The sequence below is a fragment of the Electrona antarctica genome (assembly GCF_951216825.1).
Source record: "Electrona antarctica genome assembly, chromosome: 15".
NCBI classification, from domain to species: Eukaryota; Metazoa; Chordata; class Actinopteri; order Myctophiformes; family Myctophidae; genus Electrona; species Electrona antarctica.
This window is the reverse complement of record NC_136796.1, coordinates 30706215-30727174: the sequence shown is the minus strand read 5'-3', so window position 1 is coordinate 30727174 and position 20960 is coordinate 30706215. Positions and strand designations below refer to the sequence as shown.

Genomic DNA, 20960 nt, shown 5'->3' with positions numbered 1-20960 from the left:
TCGCTCGCTGTTACACTCTGTACACCTGCACACTGCAATAATATTTATCCTGTCCGTCAGGATCAAGGTGTGTGCGTGTGCGTGTGTGTGTGTGTGCGTGTGCGTGCGTGCGTGTCTCCGTCAGATTGCTGTGATTGCTTCCATTCTCTCGTTCTCTCTGGCGTGTTATTAGGGAGGGAATGGACACAGCCTGTCTGTGTGAAACAGATCTTTCTCAGGAAAAGGGGGGACCGGAGAGCAGGATAGCAGTCCAGCGCACAACCAAAAGTCTCCCTGGTCACTCATAAGATTTCAATTAAGCCCCGCTGTGATGCTATTTCCTCTGGTGCGTGTGTGTGTGTGTGTGGGGGGGGGTCAATTCATTGACGTGCCGGGGTGGGCGGTGCATGCACATACATTGTGTGTGTGTGTGTGTGTGTGTGTGTGTGTGTGTGTGTGTGTGTGAGAGAGAGTATGTACATGCATGACTGTGTGTGTTCGCCTTTGCCTCGGTACATACACAGTGCATAGCTTATGCAAAGAAGTGGGTGCTTGTTTGGAAGGAGGGTATGTGAGCGTGCCTGCTGTTTTACGAGGGACTGTGTGAGCACATGGCCATGTGTATTCATGCAGCTCCACAGTGTACATATCAGACACTGTGCTGTATCATGTATCCACCCATGGACCAGATTGAACTGTGCTGTATCATGTATCCACCCATGGACCAGATTGAACTGTGCTGTATCATGTATCCACCCATGGACCAGATTGAACTGTGCTGTATCATGTATCCACCCATGGACCAGATTGAAACTGTGCTGTATCATGTATCCACCCATGGACCAGATTGAACTGTGCTGTATCATGTATCCACCCATGGAACAGATTGAAACTGTGCTGTATCATGTATCCACCCATGGACCAGATTGACAATATTATGTCACACTTGCACTTTAAAAAATAAATTAATAAAAAGGGTTAGGTCATTATTCTCCCCAGTGTTGTGAACCTAAACCAAGGGGAGACAAAAAATAAGACAAATCGAGAGAAAAAGAGCGAGATGACAGAAAGTATGACAGAAAGACAAGAGATAGGTTGATGAGAGGCTGACGAGAGAGAAAGATGTATGCATTGCTTATTTATGGACGTATGACGGTGTCATGCTGAAAACATGCAAGCCAGCATAGTGAGCTCGTAGATTGGCTATTTTCGTGTCACGTGTTTGGAGAGCTTGCTGTTTTCCACGTCTGTTTTCTACGTTAAAGCTAGCGGGGGAACGCTATGTAACGAGAAACACCGCCAAGTGATGTCCTTTTCTCTCTTCACCGCTGGGGATCCACACCAAGCATTGCTTTTAGACATTGTATTGCTGTCGGGCAGAAACCTTCCTATGTCCATATTCATAACCTTTTGTGTTGTTTCGTAAATGAACGCCCTGTACTTCATCACACTATACAGTGTCACACAAAAGCATCCAAAGTTGCAGATCCACAAGCTCGTTTCGAACTTGTAGATCTGCTATTTTTGCCGTTTTGGAATTTGGATCTTGAAAAGTAACCATTTGGACCTATGAGGTTTCCACCCATTCCCATGTCTCTCCCCTTGTCCTCATGATGGTCTCCCATTCCCATGTCTCTCCCCTTGTCCTCATGATGGTCTCCCATTCCCATGTCTCTCCCCTTGTCCTCATGATGGTCTCCCATTCCCATGTCTCTCCCCTTGTCCTCATGATGGTCTCCCATTCCCATGTCTCTCCCCTTGTCCTCATGATGGTCTCCCATTCCCATGTCTCTCCCCTTGTCCTCATGATGGTCTCCCATTCCCATGTCTCTCCCCTTGTCCTCATGATGGTCTCCCATTCCCATGTATCTCCCCTTGTCCTCATGACGGTCTCCCATTCCCATGTCTCTCCCCTTGTCCTCATGATGGTCTCCCATTCCCATGTCTCTCCCCTTGTCCTCATGCAAAGACGGTCTCCCATTCCCATGTCTCTCCCCTTGTCCTCATGCAAAGACGGTCTCCCATTCCCATGTCTCTCCCCTTGTCCTCATGATGGTCTCCCATTGCCATGTCTCTCCCCTTGTCCTCATGCAAAGACGGTCTCCCATTCCCATGTCTCTCCCCTTGTCCTCATGCAAAGACGGTCTCCCATTCCCATGTCTCTCCCCTTGTCCTCATGCAAAGACGGTCTCCCATTCCCATGTCTCTCCCCTTGTCCTCATGCAAAGACGGTCTCCCATTCCCATGTCTCTCCCCTTGTCCTCATGCAAAGACGGTCTCCCATTCCCATGTATCTCCCCTTGTCCTCATGCAAAGACGGTCTCCCATTCCCATGTATCTCCCCTTGTCCTCATGCAAAGACGGTCTCCCATTCCCATGTCTCTCCCCTTGTCCTCATGCAAAGACGGTCTCCCATTCCCATGTATCTCCCCTTGTCCTCATGCAAAGACGGTCTCCCATTCCCATGTATCTCCCCTTGTCCTCATGCAAAGACGGTCTCCCATTCCCATGTATCTCCCCTTGTCCTCATGCAAAGATTTATCATGCTTTGCTTCAGTGGGTTTGATGTTTAGACCGGAGCAATCATGTGAAAGGAAGGAGTGCAGCGTGGTTGATCGCAGAGCACATCTAAAAGCGGCACTGCTGAGGAAAGTCTCATTAAAATGTGCTGCAGGTGGCTCACTGCCTGGCAGCTTTTGCACCGTAAATTGCAGATCTCCAAGCTCACAACGCAATGCATTGCATCGCAATTCACGCTGTGTGAGCTTTGTAGATCGTCTATTTTTCATCAGGGTGCAACTAAATGTAGGTTGGTATAGCTCTGGTGCATGTGGGCTACTGCATGAGTGTTTTTCTTTTTCCTTTTTTCTGGCAGCAAATGTGTGTGGCCCAGTGGACAGCAAGGCTGACTTTGATTTGGAAAATCATGTCATTCAGGCCACACTGAGAGCAGGGACCTGCAGAGAGTGTTAGAGAGGCAGGGGCTGAAATCTCGTAAGAGGGCACTTTTGGACAAAAATAGTGAAAATAGCTCACAACGCGCCACACTGCGACGCGTTGAGAGCTTGTAGATCAGCTATTTTCGGGGCGCAACCCAGCACTGTACTGTATCTACTGGAGATGAGGTGTACGACATGGATTTCGAAAAAAAAATTGTTCAACGCAAAATGGTGCGTTCCAAGTTCAGGGCGCAAGTTCGGGGCGCAACCCAGCACTCTGTATCTACTGGAGATGCGGTGTACAACATGGATTTCAACGCAAAATGGTGCGTTCCAAGTGAATGCTGCCTTCCGGTGTGGCATGGAGAGGAGGGCATTTGCATTTCTTTCACCATAGTAAATGCTGCATTCATGGTCTAGAGAGGGCAGTTGTTTTTACAGACGGGTAAAAGGGCAGGGGCTGAAGCCCCCTTTGATGTCTGTGTGTGCACGTCCCTGGATGATACTAATAATGTACTAGTGCTTTTCGAGTGCTCTACAAAAGCATAACACAGAAGAGATAAAAGACAATCAAAACATAAAACAATTAAAAACCAGGACAGCATGGGTTTATAACCGCATGGCTTTCCTGTTGATCTCTGCGGAAATGGCAGTCAAATATGGTGCCTGAGTTTATGAATTAATTATTAGGTGAAAAATATTATTTTTAGGTGAAAAATAGTCAAGGATTTGCTTCATTGGCCTGCTGGTGTGCACAAGAAAGGTGGTACTGATCAGTGCTTTGCAAGATTACCGGATTGCGGATTACCTATACCTCTAGACTGCACATTGTTCAAGGTCTTGAACAATGCATTAAAGTAAGAAGCTGTATATAGCCTGTTGAAACTGAAACATGGAAGTGTCTTGAAGCTAAACATTTGACAGTTTATGAGACTATAATGCATTGAATGCTTTTGGTCATATATACAGTACTGAATTTGAACCGAAAGAAATAGCTTTTTAACTTTTTCTCGATATGGGTTTTATTCCCTGTGCAAGAAGACGCTCTGTTGCATGCAATAAATCATCATTCAAGCAAATGTTTTCCCCTCACAGTCTGCTCAGTAATGTCTGCATGTTCCCCGAGGAGGACAAAATGTGGAATTGTGTTGCACAGTCAAACACTGCAGCAGCAAAGAGGATAATCTCAGAACGCTTTTAGCCAACGTGCATTTGCTGCCATCTAGTGAGCAGCATGATCATTGCTCGTTTGGATTTAATATGTGTATCTGTACTATAGGGGTCACTATAGGGTCATTTTTCACTCTTCCACAAGCATTGTTTATTCATCCCTGAAAAGGTCTCTTTCTATTACTGTGGGAACGGAACTTCAGTTACCAACACAACCACCAGATGGCAGTAGTCACACATGTGCATGGTAAAATGCAATGTCATGGTTCAAATGGGTATCTATCTAAGTTGTTGTTGTTTTTGCTAGATGCTTTCTAGCAGCAAAACAAGGGCAAAATGACAGTTAACAACAGTGGTGCAATAAATACACATTGTTTCTTTTCAAAATACTGTCCACAGTGTCGACCTTACTTCTCCCCCAATTTACCTCTAGCCTACTTTATATGCATCCTTCCAGTAGGAGCTGTCTCATTCCTTAATTAGTTCCTCGGTCAACGTTGTAGAAATGTGGCAGAAATGTACATAAAACATTTAATTTGCACCGCCATGCTAGTATCAACCTGGGTGTGATAGTAAATACAATAGTAAATAGTACACACATGTGGAGAGAGGGGGGGGAGAGACTCTGGCATTTAGGCCCGAGTTTGAGACCTGAGAATCAGTGGTGGAAAGTAACTAGGCTACTTTTACTCAAGTACTGTACTTAAGTACAATTTTGACCTGAGATCAGATTCTAAAAATGTCTTCTACATCCTGACAGTTTTCTGAAAAAGCTATGTTTCTATGTCAGTGGTTCTTCGATTTTTCAAAAATAGCAGACCTACAAGCTCGTAGCGCGCCACTCGGTGGCGCGCTATGAGCTTGTAGATCTGCTATTTTCAATAGCTAAAGCATAACATAATGCTAACACCAAAAGGGGTTCCCGCCCAAAATGGGTTAGTACAATTTTGAGATATTTGTAGGCCTACTTTACTTGAGTATTTCCAATTTCCAATACTTTTACTTTGTGAGCTTGTAGATCGGCTATTACATTCTGCAATTTGAGCACTCTTACTTTTGGTACATTAAGTACATTTTGATACTTTTGTACTTTTACTTGAGCACATTTTGAATACAGGACTTAATTCTACTTGTAACATCTACATTGCAGTATTGATACTTTTACTTAAGATAAACATTTGAGTACTTTTTCCAGCCCTGCTGATAATTGGCTTTCCACTCTTGTTTCATTCACTCTGTCGGCAGGTAGGAGGAGTTATAGGCATAGCAGCTGACTCATGGAAATATGCATTGAATTGGACCATTCATAAGGCAGTAGGTATGTGCCTCCAATCAGATTGCACGATTCTTGCATGCGTCATAGGCTATGATTGTGTGTGTGTGTGTGTGTGTGTGTGTGTGTGTGTGTGTGTGTGTGTGTGTGTGTGTGTGTGTGTGTGTGTGTGTGTGTGTGTGTGTGTGTGTGTGTGTGTGTGTGTGTGTGTGTGTGTGTGTGTGTGTGTGTGTGTGTGTGTGTGTGTGTGTGTGTGTGTGTGTGTGTGTGAGAGAGAGAGAGAGAGAGAGTGTGAGAGTGCCTATAGCCAATCTACAAACTTGCAGATCTGTGGATCTCTGGGGGGGGGGGGGTAGTAAAACAAATAAGCCATAATAAACCATAAGTGTATACAGTATGTGTGCACATGCGTGCTTGTGTATGTGCTGCATGGCATGCATGGATGCATGCACGTGTGTGTGTGTGTGTGTGTGTGTGTGTGTGTGTGTGTGGGGGGGGGGGTCTCCTCAGGACCTCCTGTGTTCTCATGGGCCGTCTGTAGCGCAGGGTTCTCCCCAGTGGTGGAAAGTAACCAAGTACATTTACTCAAGTGCTGTACTTAAGTACAATTTTGAGGAATTTGTACATATTGTACATTTGTTTACTTGAGTATTTCCAATTTCCAATACTTTTACGTCTACGCCACTGCATCTCAGAGGCAGATATTGTACTTTTACTCCATTAACATTTATTTGAAAACTTTTGTTACTTTGTAGATTTTTGATTATTATGACAAAACATACAGTAACCTCTTCTGCTCTATACACATTCCGGCCATTTGAAAATAGGCGATCCTGCGCTTGTAGATCTGCTATTTTCAAAGGATTTTTATACATTTTGAAAACTTGAAACGGGGCATTCTGCGTAACGAGTACTTTCTACTCTTGGTACATTAAGTCCATTTTTATTCCATCATGGCCCATAGCACTTACCCTACCCCCCTTAGACAGCACTTCTTAGACTTATATAGCATTTGAAACAGACTTATAGCATGTCATGTAGACAGCACAATAAGTGCATTGTATGTAGTCATAGCACTTCATAGTATATATGTACAGCATAGTATAGCATATATGTGTAGTTTATATGTATAGTGTCATTATATAGATATGTTCTATTTATAGTTTATATGTATAGTGTCATTATATAGATATGTTCTAGTCACGTTCTTAGCTTACGCATGTTTCGCGATAAATGCATTTTTACATATGTGATGTATTCTCATGCTTTTTGTTCTTGCCTATTGTAAATCGCTCTGGATTAAGAGCGTCTGCTAAATGCCTAAATTGTAAATTGTAAATTGTATGCCAATACTTTTGTACTTTTCAAATTTTTAATTGCAGACTTTAACTTGTAACAAAGTATTTCTGCATTGAGTATTGTTACTTTTACTTAAGTAAACCATTTGAGTTAAATTGGGTACTTTATCCACCTCTGCTCTCTCGTTTCACCGCCCTCCCCTCCACCCTCCCCTCTCTCCACACGCAGCTCTCTCTGCCCCCTGAGTGGATTCCTCTTGGTCAGTGCACACAGAGCCCCCCATCCATCCATCCATCCCCCACACACCCTCCTTTCGGGACAGCTTCAGCCCACAGTCCCGCTCCTCACCGGCCAGGGAGTAGGAAGCAAGCAGAAGAACGGGGTGCGAGAAGGAGGTGAAGAAGAGAGGATTTTTGTGCACCAAGGAGAGTGGTATAGAAGGAGAGAAGAAGGGGAACCATGGCTGCGCTCTCTGCCTTGTTGAAGAGCTGGGTGATTCTGCAGACCCTCTGCCTGGCCCTGGCCCAAGTGGTGAGTGCGTGGAGAAGGCTACAGGTTGGGGGTATAGATAGAGGTCTAGTCGGGGCTTATAGCTTGCTGATTTTCTGGGGGGGTTCGGTGGTTGTGGTCGAGGCCCCCGGAATGGGTCCGCAGATTACTGGATGGATGTTGTGTTTAGTGGGAGTTTTCTGGTGAGAGCACGATCCTGTTGTTTGATTCAGGTGTTGACTGCTGCAGGTTGAATTAGCTTAGCTTGATTGTGTGCATGTCTAGAGAGAGGATGATTTATTTTGTTGTTCTGGCTTGAGAATGCAACAAAACTGTGTCGCCGGAGGACAGACTTTGCATCGTGTGAGGAGTATCTTGATGGATATCGTGTGAAGTTTTGACTGAGGATCCCATGTTCTTTCCTGGATTAACTTTGTGCCTCTTGAAGACTGAATGAAAGTTAAGGATGTTTTTTTCTTCCTTTTTTTCTTGGATTTAATCAAGACATCGGCCTTGACAGAGTTGGATATGAGCCAGCCAACACATGTGCACGTGTAAGCGCATGCATGTATAGGTTGCGCGCGCACACACACACACACACACACACACACACACACACACACACACACACACACACACACACACACACACACACACACACACACACACACACACACACACACACACACACACATAAACAAACTTTTCTCCTGACTGTGAAAGGCCTTATTCAAAGAGAAGCACACAAAGAATGTGTGCCCTGGAGAGTCAAGCATCACACCTAACTGCTACCCAGTGGAATCCACCAATCCTGTCGAGGATTACATTTTACTTTTCTTTTTTTCCTTTTTTTGGCCTAATTGAATAGCAGATTGAGGATTCTTTATTCAGGCCGGAGCAATGGAGGGATCCACTGACAGTCTGACACAGGTCATATTCCCTAGAGGGGGGGTTGAAAGGCCCATGGAGGAAGTGGGGCAGGGTGGGTAAACACTGTCAGTCCCATGACACCCCCCCCCCCCCCCCCCCCAGTCAATCCTCCAAAACCTGCTTTGTTGCATTAGTCATTGAGGTCCTCGGTTTACATGTTCTGATATTTTAAACTTCCAGTTCCATTTTCAGTTTTTGCAATATGCTTTCATGGACCCTCAAGGACGTTTTAAAACCTGAACTCTCACACCGTCGACAGAGGGGGGGGGGGAATAAATAATGAATCCTAGCTTTTTATCATCTGACTTACTAACATTATTGCTTTCTATGTCTATTGATATCCAGATATCCCCCTCATGTTTCTGTGGGAATAAACATACCCCCCCTCAGCCTATTCAAAAGCCTATTCAAAAGTTATTTTGTCTCTTTCGGGAGCTCAAACTGCAGATCCCCGACAGCTACGATATGTGATTTATTTCATCCTTTACATTAATATTATTTTATTATTTTATTTCTTTCAGAGAGGTCCAGCTGGACCACAGGGCCAGACTGGTCCTTCAGGCCCTTCAGGTACCCCCGGGTCCGACGGCATGGATGTGAGTACACACGCACACGTGCACACACACACACACACACACACACACACACACACACACGCACACGTGCACACACACACACACACACACACACACACACACACACACACACACACACACACACACACACACACACACACACACACACACACACACACACACACACACACACACTCCCTCCACCAGACTCCCAACAGGTTGTCACAAAGACCATCATTGTATGGCAGAAATAGCAAAGCAAGAGGTGCTCTGCAGTACCGCAGTCTTGCCACCAGAGGGCAACGTGCATGACAACATGCGTGCACAAAGGAGCACTGTTCACAGCTATAGAGAGGGGCTTTGAGGAAAGGGCCTTAACTCTGCTCCTTCCTGAGAGGGAGGGGCTGCATGGGGGCTAATGTCGCAGTAATGTGATACATTCAAGATATTCTTAGGTTAACCAGAGGCAGGTTTTATAAACATACTGGGAATAGAGCAGTCTGCTGCTAGCTGGGCCAGTGTAGGAAACAAACTGCATATGGAATAGAGCAGTCTGCTGCTAGCTGGGCCAGTGTAGGAAACAAACTGCATATGGCGAAATCTGCTGCTTTAACTTAAAGGGAAACTTCTCCCTTTTTGCAAAACAATACATTAATGACGTTTAGAAGATTTAGAACACTTTCCTGGGGGTCTTTGTGTGTGTAATATGTGGTTTTAGATATTTTAGATTTTAGCAGTGAGCACAGTGTCTCTGATGTCATCGACACTGGGCTCACTTACTTCCTGGACTACATGTTGTCCCAGTAAGACAGCCCCTCCCCCTATCCACAAGGAGGAACAGTGCACCAAAGCATTATGGGAATTATAGTCCAGGAAGGAAGTGAGCCCAGTGTCGATGACATCAGAGACACGGCTCACTGCTAAATCTAAAATCTAAAGATATTGTCAGTCAACCAATAGAAAAGAATCACACCCGTGTGAAGTGAGTGGTGCAACTCTGTGTGGGGGTCCCCCGGGGAGGGGGGTGGTTCCAGACCCACAGGAACGCACCCAGGGTGCCGGTCCGATTCCGGCGAGCCGCCCCACGTCCGAAACGGTTGAGAAGTTACCGTGTGGGGGTCCCTCCACTGTACCCTCTGTACTGTACTGTACTGTAACTGTACTGTACTGGCATACCCGAAATCACCATATATACAGTTAATATGTGAGCGTGTGTTTGTGTGTGTGTTAGGTTGCGCACAGGTGGTGAAAAACAACCATGCTGTTTTCGTGCTCAGACACACCTAGCCACCCACCCACCCACCCACACACATAGCTCCGTAAGGGAGTGGTTGCACCACTCAAAAGAAAACATTGCAGACACATGGGATATAGGCCTATCTTGCGCCACCCCTTACCCCTCATCCCTAAATGTATTTGTCGTATAGCCCCTCCTATGCCCAGCTTTGCATGTTTGTGTAAACACAAACATTGAAGACAAAAGTGAGGACAATTGTGTCGGTGTGATTTTTGAGTGGTGCAACCACTCCAAGGAACAGCAATGTCCGTGTTAACCTACCTATGTGTTCATGTGTCCGTTCACCTACCTATGTGACTATGAGCACCAGTACCAATGAGTACCAAAACTGGCGCTGTTGTGCCAGAAACAGAGAGAGAGAGATAGTGCTGCACTGTTGCCTGCTAATGAGAGACAGAGAGAGAGAGAGAGAGAGAGGGGGGGAGTTGCACCACTCAGTTCACACGGATGTGATTCTTTTTAACTATATTGAAACATTTTAGAATAGTTCAAATAGCTGATCTACAAGCTCACAGTGTGTTGATTTAGATCGGCTAATTGAACTATGTTTTTTCAAGAAAGTAAAATATAGCAAATAAGGGGTTTAGGGATAAAGGTGTGCCCTAGATAGGGCCATAATTATTAGAGTATCAGGATAAATGCCGCCACTGTCACTTTGTGTCTATGACTGGAGTGGGTCTGTATACATTACATTATAATTAGGGATGTCCCGATACACCTTTTTCATTTCCGATCCGATCCCAATACCATCCCGATACCGAATACCGATACCAGTGTTGTGATCTCGTGTTGTGTTTATAGCTATCTAGCTATATATCTCGTGTTGTGTTTATAGCAGACTCCTCACTCAAATGTGCACTTGCAGTTTGGGCAACTCCAAAGCAAACTCCACATGCCCCAACATTTTATTTACTTGCCATAATGTCAACCCCTTACCCCTGTGTCGGATCGGTGGTTAGACTGGCATAGTTGCCGATACCGATATGACCCGATATGACAAATAAGGGCCGATACAGATACTTTTCCGATACCGCTACAGTATCGGGACATTTCTCATTATAATGTATACTGACCCTCTCCACTCAGATATTATTCATCTGTTTATTGTTTATTGTTTATTACGGATCCACATTAGTCCTCATTACAGTGAGGACTAAACACTCATACAATCAAATTAAAACATAATACAATGGAATTCTGCCATTACATAGTTCAAAACAAAACAAAACAAAAGTAGATCAGTCTTCATGCCTTCTAGAAAATATATTACATTACAACAAATGATAAACTAAACATTGTATATCCTATTACTAATTGAAATCAAACACTCAACAAGCTATCTAAACATGATTTCTTTCCTAATCACTGCTGCCTTCAATTTCTTTTTAAAGCTTGATTTATTCTCTGTTTATTATATGTGGCGGGAGCTCATTCCAATGTGTTCCTGCTCTATACATTACCGTTCTCTTAAGTGCATTTGTTCTAGGTATTAAAGGTGGAGTAAAGTGACGACCAATAGCCTAGTCTGGTGGTGGCATATAGCCATGTCTAGTATTGGTGGGTTGTATCTGTAGAAACAACTGTGTAGGTTTACCACAATGATATTAACACATTTTGTGCCCAAAACGTCTGTGGACGTCCTGGGTATTACCGCACGTTCATAGCCCAAGACGTCTGTGGACGTCTTTGAAAAAAACACGTGGTGCCAAAGTTTGTGTTTTCGCCATTGAGAATGCATTTGGCGTTTAAATTAAATAACTCAGAAACTATAAAACATTTCAAAGTAAAAAGTTCCAGCATGTGTCTCCACAGTCAGCTGAATTATAAAAAATGTGAATGGATTTTCTAGGTGAAAGTGATTTTGGGCAGTTTTGCGTGGGCTCTCAATGTGTTAAACAGAAATGTCACAAGGCTACAAGCCAACCTTTGATCCACTCTCATCCATGACAGTGCAGCATGCATCCACTCAACACTAGTCTTCCCAGAGCAGTGTAGAACGAGGCGTGCTGCCCTGTTCTGAGTAAAGCACTAGACCAAATTGTTGGGCAGTAATCAAGACTGGACAAAACTAGTGATTGTAATACAAGTTTAACAGTTGAACTAGTCAACAGATCTGCTCCTCTTCTTATCATTGAAATGTTTCTACTCATTTTAGATACCATTTTACTAATTTGCATCGACCACGAAAGTGTTTCATCAATAATCACGCCCAACAACTTGGCCTCTTTAACCTGTTCAATAGAAATGAAATGATTACTATATTTACCCAGGGTATCTGGGCTAAGCTCAAGAACTTGTTTCCAGCCAGGCCCTGCTCATAGAACATTTCATCGTAGTGGTTCAATGCCTTGTTCAAGGGCACTTCAGCGGTGGTAATTTTAACGTGTCGGACCGCTGATTCGAACAGGCGACCTTCCGGTATCAAGACCGCTCCGCAATCCGTTCGGCCACCTCTGCCACTGAGCCATAGTAGTAGGCCTACCTTGTAAAACAAGACTCAATTCAGGATTAGATCTCAGCATATGTCTAGAACCCAGCATAATACTCTTTAAGCATAGCATAGCATGCTTTCTAAAGTCTACCCATGATGCTTTGCTCATTCTCAGCCTTATACAGATGGGTGGGGCATGTGGTTTGGGGGTTGTTGACTTGAAATGGAATCACGTGTGTAGGCTGAATAACACACTATCTTTTTTATGCTGCTGGGATTTACTTTTTTTGCCAGTGTTTAAGTCTCCTGATGTTTATTTTGTGTGTGCATAATTCATATTGTTATGTTATTCATATTATTTGGTATCTGGTGTCACTCACCACCATACTCAGTGATCGTATCTACTGTAAGTGATATAATTTTGTTAAAACAAAAGCTTTTTTTTCTTCCATCTATATATTCTAATCATTGCTATAGAGTGTTAGTTCAGTAACAGAGGTCTCCTCGCTTCTCCAGCTCTTTAATACACATAGACAATACATTTTCAGGTGGCTCATCAATTTCTCCTAATGAGGAGAGAGCACCATTTATTTATAGTGTTCCAATTGTAATTTTATCTACTCATCTTTTTATTTTGTTTCACTTCCAATTTCACTAGTTTTTCATGTATATAGCCATGTTTTCCCTCCTGGCTGTATGAAATTGGTATCCCGGCCTGAAAATGCACTTGCTGTTTACTTAAGAGCTGGAGAGACGGCCGAGACCCTGTACTAGTGAACAACAACTCTATAGCAATGATTACTAGGGCTACTACTAGGACCCCCTTTAAACATTTAGAAGAATAGGCCTTGAGGGAAAGAGGTGGACATAAAAAATAGTTCTTATATTTAGTTGGAATGCACCAACCTCGCCAACTCAAAAATAGTTTTGATTCTGATGTTTATGTTTATGTTTATTGAAGGATCCCCATTAGAGACACATGACTGAGCCTCTAGTCTTCCTAGGGTCCTGATAGTTTGCATACAGAAAGCTGATCTCTGAATGTCTCAATCCACTTGTCCAGTGATATTTGCAATGTGAGAAATAGTGATGGGGCTGTGAAAGCTTATAATGATAACCTTGAACAGTGTAGGACAACTCTCCCACCGGGTCAAAAACCGTTAGGAGTGGGCACGGCACGCTCTACTTGAGGAGTGGGGAGTCTTGAGGAGTAGTCTCAATAAGTGGGTGCAGATCCTTGAAGATACATAGAGAAAGGAATATACCGACCTGATATCCGCACTCTCTTGAGTAGTCATAGTAGTAGTTTCGGCACGTCGGCCTTGAAACGCTGAGGAAGGCCGGGGTGCCGAAACGCACCTGTCAGCTCTTCGGGAACAGCGTCCATTTCTCTAGATAGATAGACCGCTGCTGTGTGTTTGTTGCTGAAAATAAAGAGGTTCATTAGAAACTATGAATATTAGTGTGAATATTCCTTTCTCTATAAACCTTGAACAGTGTATCCTTTATTTATAGAGTACATTTAATATGTCCAAGATCAACCAAAGTGCTATACGGATAAGAACAGAACAAGCTTAGGCAACATAATACAAAATATTATACAAGCAAAACATTACACTGCAATAGGGCAAGAGCATAGAGAGCCAGACTTAACTGTAATCAAAGGCCAGGGAAATCCCAGACTAATATCTATGCAGTGGTATTAGTCTGGTCATGCCAGGCTAGACGTCAGAGCTCTGGATGGGCTGTGTGTTTTTGTTTGTTTGTTTGTTTGTTTTTGTAGAAATTCTGCAAGGAATGGGGGAGCCATTAATGGTTACCGCCCTGCAATGTTGTGGTGAAAACATCAGGATTTTTCTTTCTATATTTAGTTTAGCCAATTATTTTCTACCCCCCTTTTTTCCTCCCAATTTAGGCGTTATGCCAATTAATTCCACATACTTCTGTGTTGCCACTGGTGTTGTTTGTACCCTACTGGCTCACCTGCCAGTGAGGAAGGAGCCCCCACCGGGAGGACATAGCGCCTCCATCCAACTCTTCCCATTCAACTGACAGGCACCGTACCAGGCACAGCGACAAACGTCTACCTCTCTGCCCGGCATACCTCGCCTGAACACAATAAATTGTGTTCCTATATAGACACTTCGGACAATGCGGATTCACCGTGGTGGATTCAAACCCCTAGACTCGGTAGTGGTGGGCACTGGGCAGGCACATTAGCTCATGGGCCACTTTTAACCTTCTGTCTGTCTGTCTGTCTGTCTGTCTGTCTGTCTGTCTGTCTGTCTGTGTCTCTGTAGCTAATCTCGCAAGTCATCTGTGGCATATTTCTTGTGCACACTGGCAGTAGGGCCAGTCACAAAAGTATGTTTTGACAAAAATAGGGGTCTCTGATCAGCTGAAACGCAGCCCAAATTTGGAGTCCTATATTTATTGCAACCGTAGGCCTAGGTCGCAGTTTACTATGAAAACCTGCATCTTGTGTCCGTCACACCTCCATATATGGCCAATACAAAGTTCATTCCATATGTTGATCTGAGCTCATCAAACCCTGTACACGCAAGCCACGCTCCATATATGGCGCGAACCACACTGGAGCCACGTTGCACATTGCATTCCATTGATTTATTTTCAGAAACATTCTCCGCACTACACCACCACCACCAGTTTAAAATAAGTAAGACTTGGCCAAGACGCTTAGCTCAACCGTCTGGGCACCTAGGCTGCTGAGCCAGCCTGACGTCGTGCCGCGGGTTTGACTCCCGATCCCGACGGCCTTTGCCGTGTGTCTTCCCCCCCCACCTCTCTCCCCATTTCCTGTTAGACTACTTTCATCCTATCAATAAAGGCAGAAAAGCCCCAAAAATATCTTAAAAAACAAACAAGTAAGACTTTAAGGGCTGAAAAACCAAAACATACATTGTTTATATGTGGGTATGCTACATGCATATACATTACAAAGAAGACATTGATTAGGTGAGTTCACTAATATGAACTGCCTCAAGCTGATGTTGATATCTGTGTACCCGTGTCTCCTCAGGGAGAGAAAGGACCTCCCGGATCGTCCGGTCCTCTCGTAAGTCCTTTCTGAACTCTACAGTGGTGGAAAAAGTACTAACGTGTCTTACTTAAGTAACGGTATCAATACAGCAATGTAGTTGTAGTCTCTGTTACAAGTAGAAGTCCCGTATTGTACTAAAGGTGGCCTTACACTAGCCGATAATCGGGCATTTCTGACGCTCGGGGGGTGCCCGACTCAATCGGGCACCCCCCGCGCGCGATCGGGATCGGCCCGATCAATATCAAGAATGTTTGATATTTGCTCGGCCCCGCTCCGATTATCCTGTAGTGTGTGGTGCTGTCAGATTTCAAATGCCCGATTATCGGCTAGTGTAAGGCCACCTTTAGTAAAAGTACAAAAGTATCGTTGTCAAAATAGCCGATCTACAAGCTCACAATGTGTCGCGTTGCGACGCATTATGAGCTTGTAGATCTGCTATTTTCAAATGGTCGATTTAAATCTCCAAGGTAACAAGTAACTAAAGTTTTCAAATTATTGTAGTGGAGTAGAAGTGTGCTCAAGTAAAGTATACAAATACCTCAATGGTGTACTTAAGTACATTACTTAAGTAAATGTGCTTAGTTACTTTCCACCACTGGAACTCTTATGTGTGGATGAATGTGAGTATAATTATGAAGTATTGTTTGGTTGTATGAGAACGTACATTTATGAAGTATTTTTTGGTTTCTGTATGAAAAGAACGTACATTTATGAAGTATTGTTTGGCAACTGTATGAGAACGTATACATTCCCTATGCCTGTCAGTTGTGTTGTGTTGTGACCACAGCATGTGTTTTATGACTATACAGGGAGCCAAAGGAGATGCTGGGGAACCAGGTCCTGACGGGACTCCAGGATTGAACGGCATTGATGTATGTCCCTCGACAGCTTGTGTGCGTGCGTGCGTGCGTGCGTGCGTGCGGCCGTGCGTGCGGCCGTGCGTGCGGCCGTGCGTGCGTGTGTGCGTGTACTCATGCATTCGTACCATGCCAATTTGCAGAGTTGTGAATGTGCTGCAGATAGGCGTAGAAGTGACAGTTGGGATGTTCACTATGCCGCCGTCTCTGCCATTTCTTTGGGTCCTCCAGCAACACGTATACAGTAGCACATGTCAAAACACATCAGGAATGTATACCCCTTCAAGAGCTTCAGGCCTTCGCCCAGTCTAGCTGGACAGAGACAAACCTATATACTGTACATTGCTGGGGACATTTCGGAAAGGCTAGAGACAAATTATTTACAAGAGGAAAGATAAAGTGTGACATATGACAAGAGGCTGGTAGGATTAACAAGGAAAGGTTACAGAGAGAGAGTTTTTGTGTGTGTGTGTGTGTGTGTGTGTGTGTGTGTGTGTGTGTGTGTGTGTGTGTGTGTGCGTGTGTGCGTGTGCGCGCGTGCGTGCAGCATAATATGGAGATAATGACACCCAGTTAGTTAATGATACACAACACACTACATTACTTTTTCTACAACTTTAATGTAGCAGAGCTGCTATTGTAGCTTGCTTCAGTGCTGACCATAATGGGTTTACGTCTCAAAGTGTCATGATCACATGCCCACACGCACACACAGACATTCTTCAGGGATTTAAAGTGTAAATCCGGCCTGGAATTTCTATTCTCCCCTCGTAATTACTTGCAAGAAATGTGTCCGCTTCAATTAAGGGCTTATTAGCCATATTGTACTCTGAATTCAGGTCATACAGAGCTTGTAGGTCTTCCGTAGCTGCAGCTGATATCTTGTTTTGTCTTCTGTGACATATTTTATAGTTTCTCTAACACTATCCCATGTTTCCTGTATGTCTCTGTCTGTCCACACCCATCTGCGTGGCTCCATGTCTTCAGGGTTTGATTGGAGCAAAGGGTGACCGCGGTCCTGTCGGGAGTGCTGGGCCTAAGGCAAGTGTCTTCATATGACCATGTGATACAAACCCTGGTTTGGATCACAACTTTGTCTCTTTGTCAACTTTGTCTCTGAGAGTATATGAATTGAACTAAATGGACCCGTAAAAGGTCTGTCTGTCTGTCTGTCTGTCTGTCTGTCTGTCTGTCTGTCTGTCGGTCTGTCGACATTATTTGGTCAATTGGACGTTAACTCTTACCTTTGCCTCAGGCCTGGGGCAGAGACCTCAGGCCTGTTAATCACATGAACCCTAATTGTGTCCCGAATCTGGGTCATTATAGGGAAGCATTAGACAGAAATAGGCAAACATTCGAATAGGTGAACAAAATAACAGATCTACAAGCTTGTAGATATTTTGGCTATTTTGATGTGCAGAAAACCATGTAGGGTTTTAGTGGTTAAACCCATAATCACATAAAATAAACACAAGCTGCAATTTGCCCAGCATCCTTGAAATATAATGTTCTGCTGGTGTTACATAGTTAGAGCTGTCTGTTTCCAGTGGTGTAAAAGTAATTAAGTACATTTACATACTGTACTTAATACTTTCAGCGCCATTGCCGTCGATTAAAGTCAATTGAAGCCTAATTTTGATACTGACGCTTAACACCATTGCCGACGGCCTTCGGCAATTGCGCTTTTATGGCGCGTTCGATTGCTCGAGCCATAATGCTACTCACGTTAGCCGGTTAGCTAGCTGTGTTGTTAGCACAGCACTGGATCGCCCATCTTAGATCGTCGTCGCCATAATAATCCATTCTATCCATTTCTTTCAATCGCCTGTATCTCCTATTCCTTGTCCCAGATGGCATTTTGGTCAAAACAGCGTTTCTTTGACAGAACAGATATGACGATCTGGAGCTCTGAAGAGCTCCGGTCTGGCTTTAGATGGTAAACAAGGCCTGTCCGCTCCGTGTAGTTTCCTAGGTTATGACTACTGCTCATGGACCGGAAATGGCGGCTTTTCAAAATAAGAGCTCAAATTAAAAAAATGCTGGCGTGAATTAGATCCTAATTTTTCAATAAATGATAGCGGCCTAAGTGTTAAGTAACATTTTGATGTATTTTTACTTGTACTCCACTACATCTCAGATGCAAATATTGTGCTTTTACTCCGCTGCAATTATTAGAAGACTTTAGTTACTAGTTACTTTGTAGATTTTGATTATTCTTATTTCTCAACTCAACATACATGAACCATTTCAGCCCTATATATACTGTACAATCCGCCCATGTAGGATCTGCTATGCAAAGGATTTTTATACATTTCGTACAGTTGAAAACGTGTGAAATGCATGGGACATTAAGCATATTGCGTACATTCTACTTTTGTTACTTGCTTAAGTACATTTTAAGACAGCCAGCGAAGCGATAGTTCATTGAGACATGGAAGTCAGAAGGTTACTACTTCTAATTCTCTCTCCCTGGAACCCCCATTCATTTGCTAATAGTTCATTTACTCCCACAAATCAGTCTGTCTGTTTGTCATTAGCTTCAAGCTAACTCACTCACGCCCACAGTACAATCAGGTGGTCCTTTTAAGCAGTCACTACACTGGTTCACTCTAGCTGACACAATGGTTGTTCAGATGTCAGCGTTCAAATTCCCTCCACCTCCCCGGCCTCTTCCCTGTGGCATTTATTTAGTTCTGTAATGGTGATTATAATGTGATTGTGCTATCTAGTTCTGTTATGGGTGATTCTGTGATTATAATGTGATTTATGGATTGTATTTTGATCATGTGATAATACTATCTATGTGGTATATGGAATTCATTGAAAATTATGATGTTCATGCAATGTTATGCTCTGCTCTGGGGTTTGTTGTTATCAGAGCTGTGTCTCGGTGCACAGATAATCTGAGATATCAAATGTGATATGATATCAGACACATGAGCAGAGCCACACCGCCATACTAAATGCAATAGCTTTGCAATAAATGGTCAATCTGAGCTGAAGAGTCTTAATTAATTATATACTGTACTTTTTTACTCAAGTCAATTTTGAATTGCAGACTTTTAACAGAGTATTTCATGTTTCCATTTACAGGGCGGACCTGGACCAACTGGAGAACCTGGGCCTCCTGTGAGTACATGAAGCATGATTTAATATGGAACATGGTATTGTATGTGTATATGTACACTACACACTCCTAGCCAGGCACCATGCTGTTTTAGCCATGAGACCTAACATCATTGACATGATATATTGTTTCAATCTTATGGTATTGACTATGAACCTGACCTGAAGAGCAACCGCAGATGCATAAAAGATTCATCAGAGGTGTTTTAGACAGTCAAAACGTACTTTGAATATCTTAATATTATTAGTATTTGTATTTGTAGAAGTTGAAATGTTTTTGTAAATGTCTATGGGGGAAAAAAATAATGGCAGATTGTTATGCCCTATATATGATTCTGGAGAAATGTGTTCAGTTCATGTTCTTGTCCCGATTAGTATTGAGCCTTGTCGACACCTGGAGCACAGAATATGGAACAATATGGCCCAAAACAGATGCAAATGGTACCATCCAGAGTAGATGAATTAGTTTTAGGCAATCTAATCTTTCATTGTCATAAGCATAGCCTGGTTCCCTAACAAATATGCTGCAAGGACAGCTGTTCTCTGAACTAAACTCCTTCTCCGAGTTCCAATTCTCCATGCTTGAATGGATGACCAGCTGTGCCCTCTATTGGTTTGAGTCTGGCATACGTTTTATGGTGACAAACATGAGCCATTGTCTCTTCGTCCCTAAAAGCAAGAACAATAGCCTGTTGTCATCTGCTTCTTTGAATTATAGCTTTAGTTTGTTATAATTGCACAGCTTCAAATGGGGCCGTTATATATTTGTGCATAGTGATGCCGAGAGAATGACACTGGTACCAACAATGATGCCACTATAGCGCCACTGGTCAGCTGCAGTTCTCCACCGTGAGCACTAGGTGGTGCTGCGTGTTCATTTATGGGACATGGACCAAAGCGCTCAGCCATTATGATTGAAGCCACCCAATGACACGGTTGAGTGAAACACTATTAGTTAAAGCCTTTTAGCAGGCGGTCCGGTCCGTCTGCTGGGTGTACTTATTCATCAAGCTGCCTCACAGTCACAGCACAGAAACAGGAGAGAGGGGCTCTCGTCTTGTGTCGTGCTACGGCGACTTCCGAGGAGGCTTTACTGACTTAATGACTTTTGTGGAATATAAATTCAAAGCAGAGGACAGTTCAAACAGCACACGATGACTTGTTCTGTGTCTGTGTTTGACTTGCATAGACATGTTTGTCTTGGGTCTGGCGGTGCTGACACAGTGCACAGTGCACACATATTAAACTGAAGTTCCTCTGTGCTACTACATTTGCCCCATACGTTAGGCAGCCCAATCTGGGATTTAGTTTTGTCATTGTTAATGTTAAGTATACATTATGTGGGTTATAAGCCTACGGTATTCACATTTTGCACATTTTACCAAATTTGGTCTGTCTGTCTGTCTGTCTGTCTGTCTGTCTGTCTGTCCTTTCTTTCTTTTGTGCGTGCGTGCGTGCGTGCGTGCGTGCGTGTGTTATGTGATTGTACTGGTGTTGTGTCCTGACTGAGCTGAAAACCACAATGTAGCCTAAT

The 20960-nt window shown here is 43.6% G+C and overlaps 1 protein-coding gene across 1 annotated transcript in view; it reads left to right on the top strand.

The window, feature by feature from the left end:
• The window catches only part of col9a2 (procollagen, type IX, alpha 2), a 219825-nt gene that overhangs the window by 178444 nt on the left and 20421 nt on the right, over positions 1 to 20960 (top strand). The window contains exons 6-12 of the mRNA XM_079523496.1: positions 5334 to 5406; positions 6889 to 7191; positions 8601 to 8675; positions 15423 to 15458; positions 16253 to 16315; positions 17288 to 17341; positions 19394 to 19429. Of these exons, the coding sequence (XP_079379622.1) occupies positions 7120 to 7191; positions 8601 to 8675; positions 15423 to 15458; positions 16253 to 16315; positions 17288 to 17341; positions 19394 to 19429 (336 nt within the window). The 5' untranslated portion in view covers positions 5334 to 5406; positions 6889 to 7119. The remainder of the gene's footprint in view (positions 1 to 5333; positions 5407 to 6888; positions 7192 to 8600; positions 8676 to 15422; positions 15459 to 16252; positions 16316 to 17287; positions 17342 to 19393; positions 19430 to 20960) is intronic.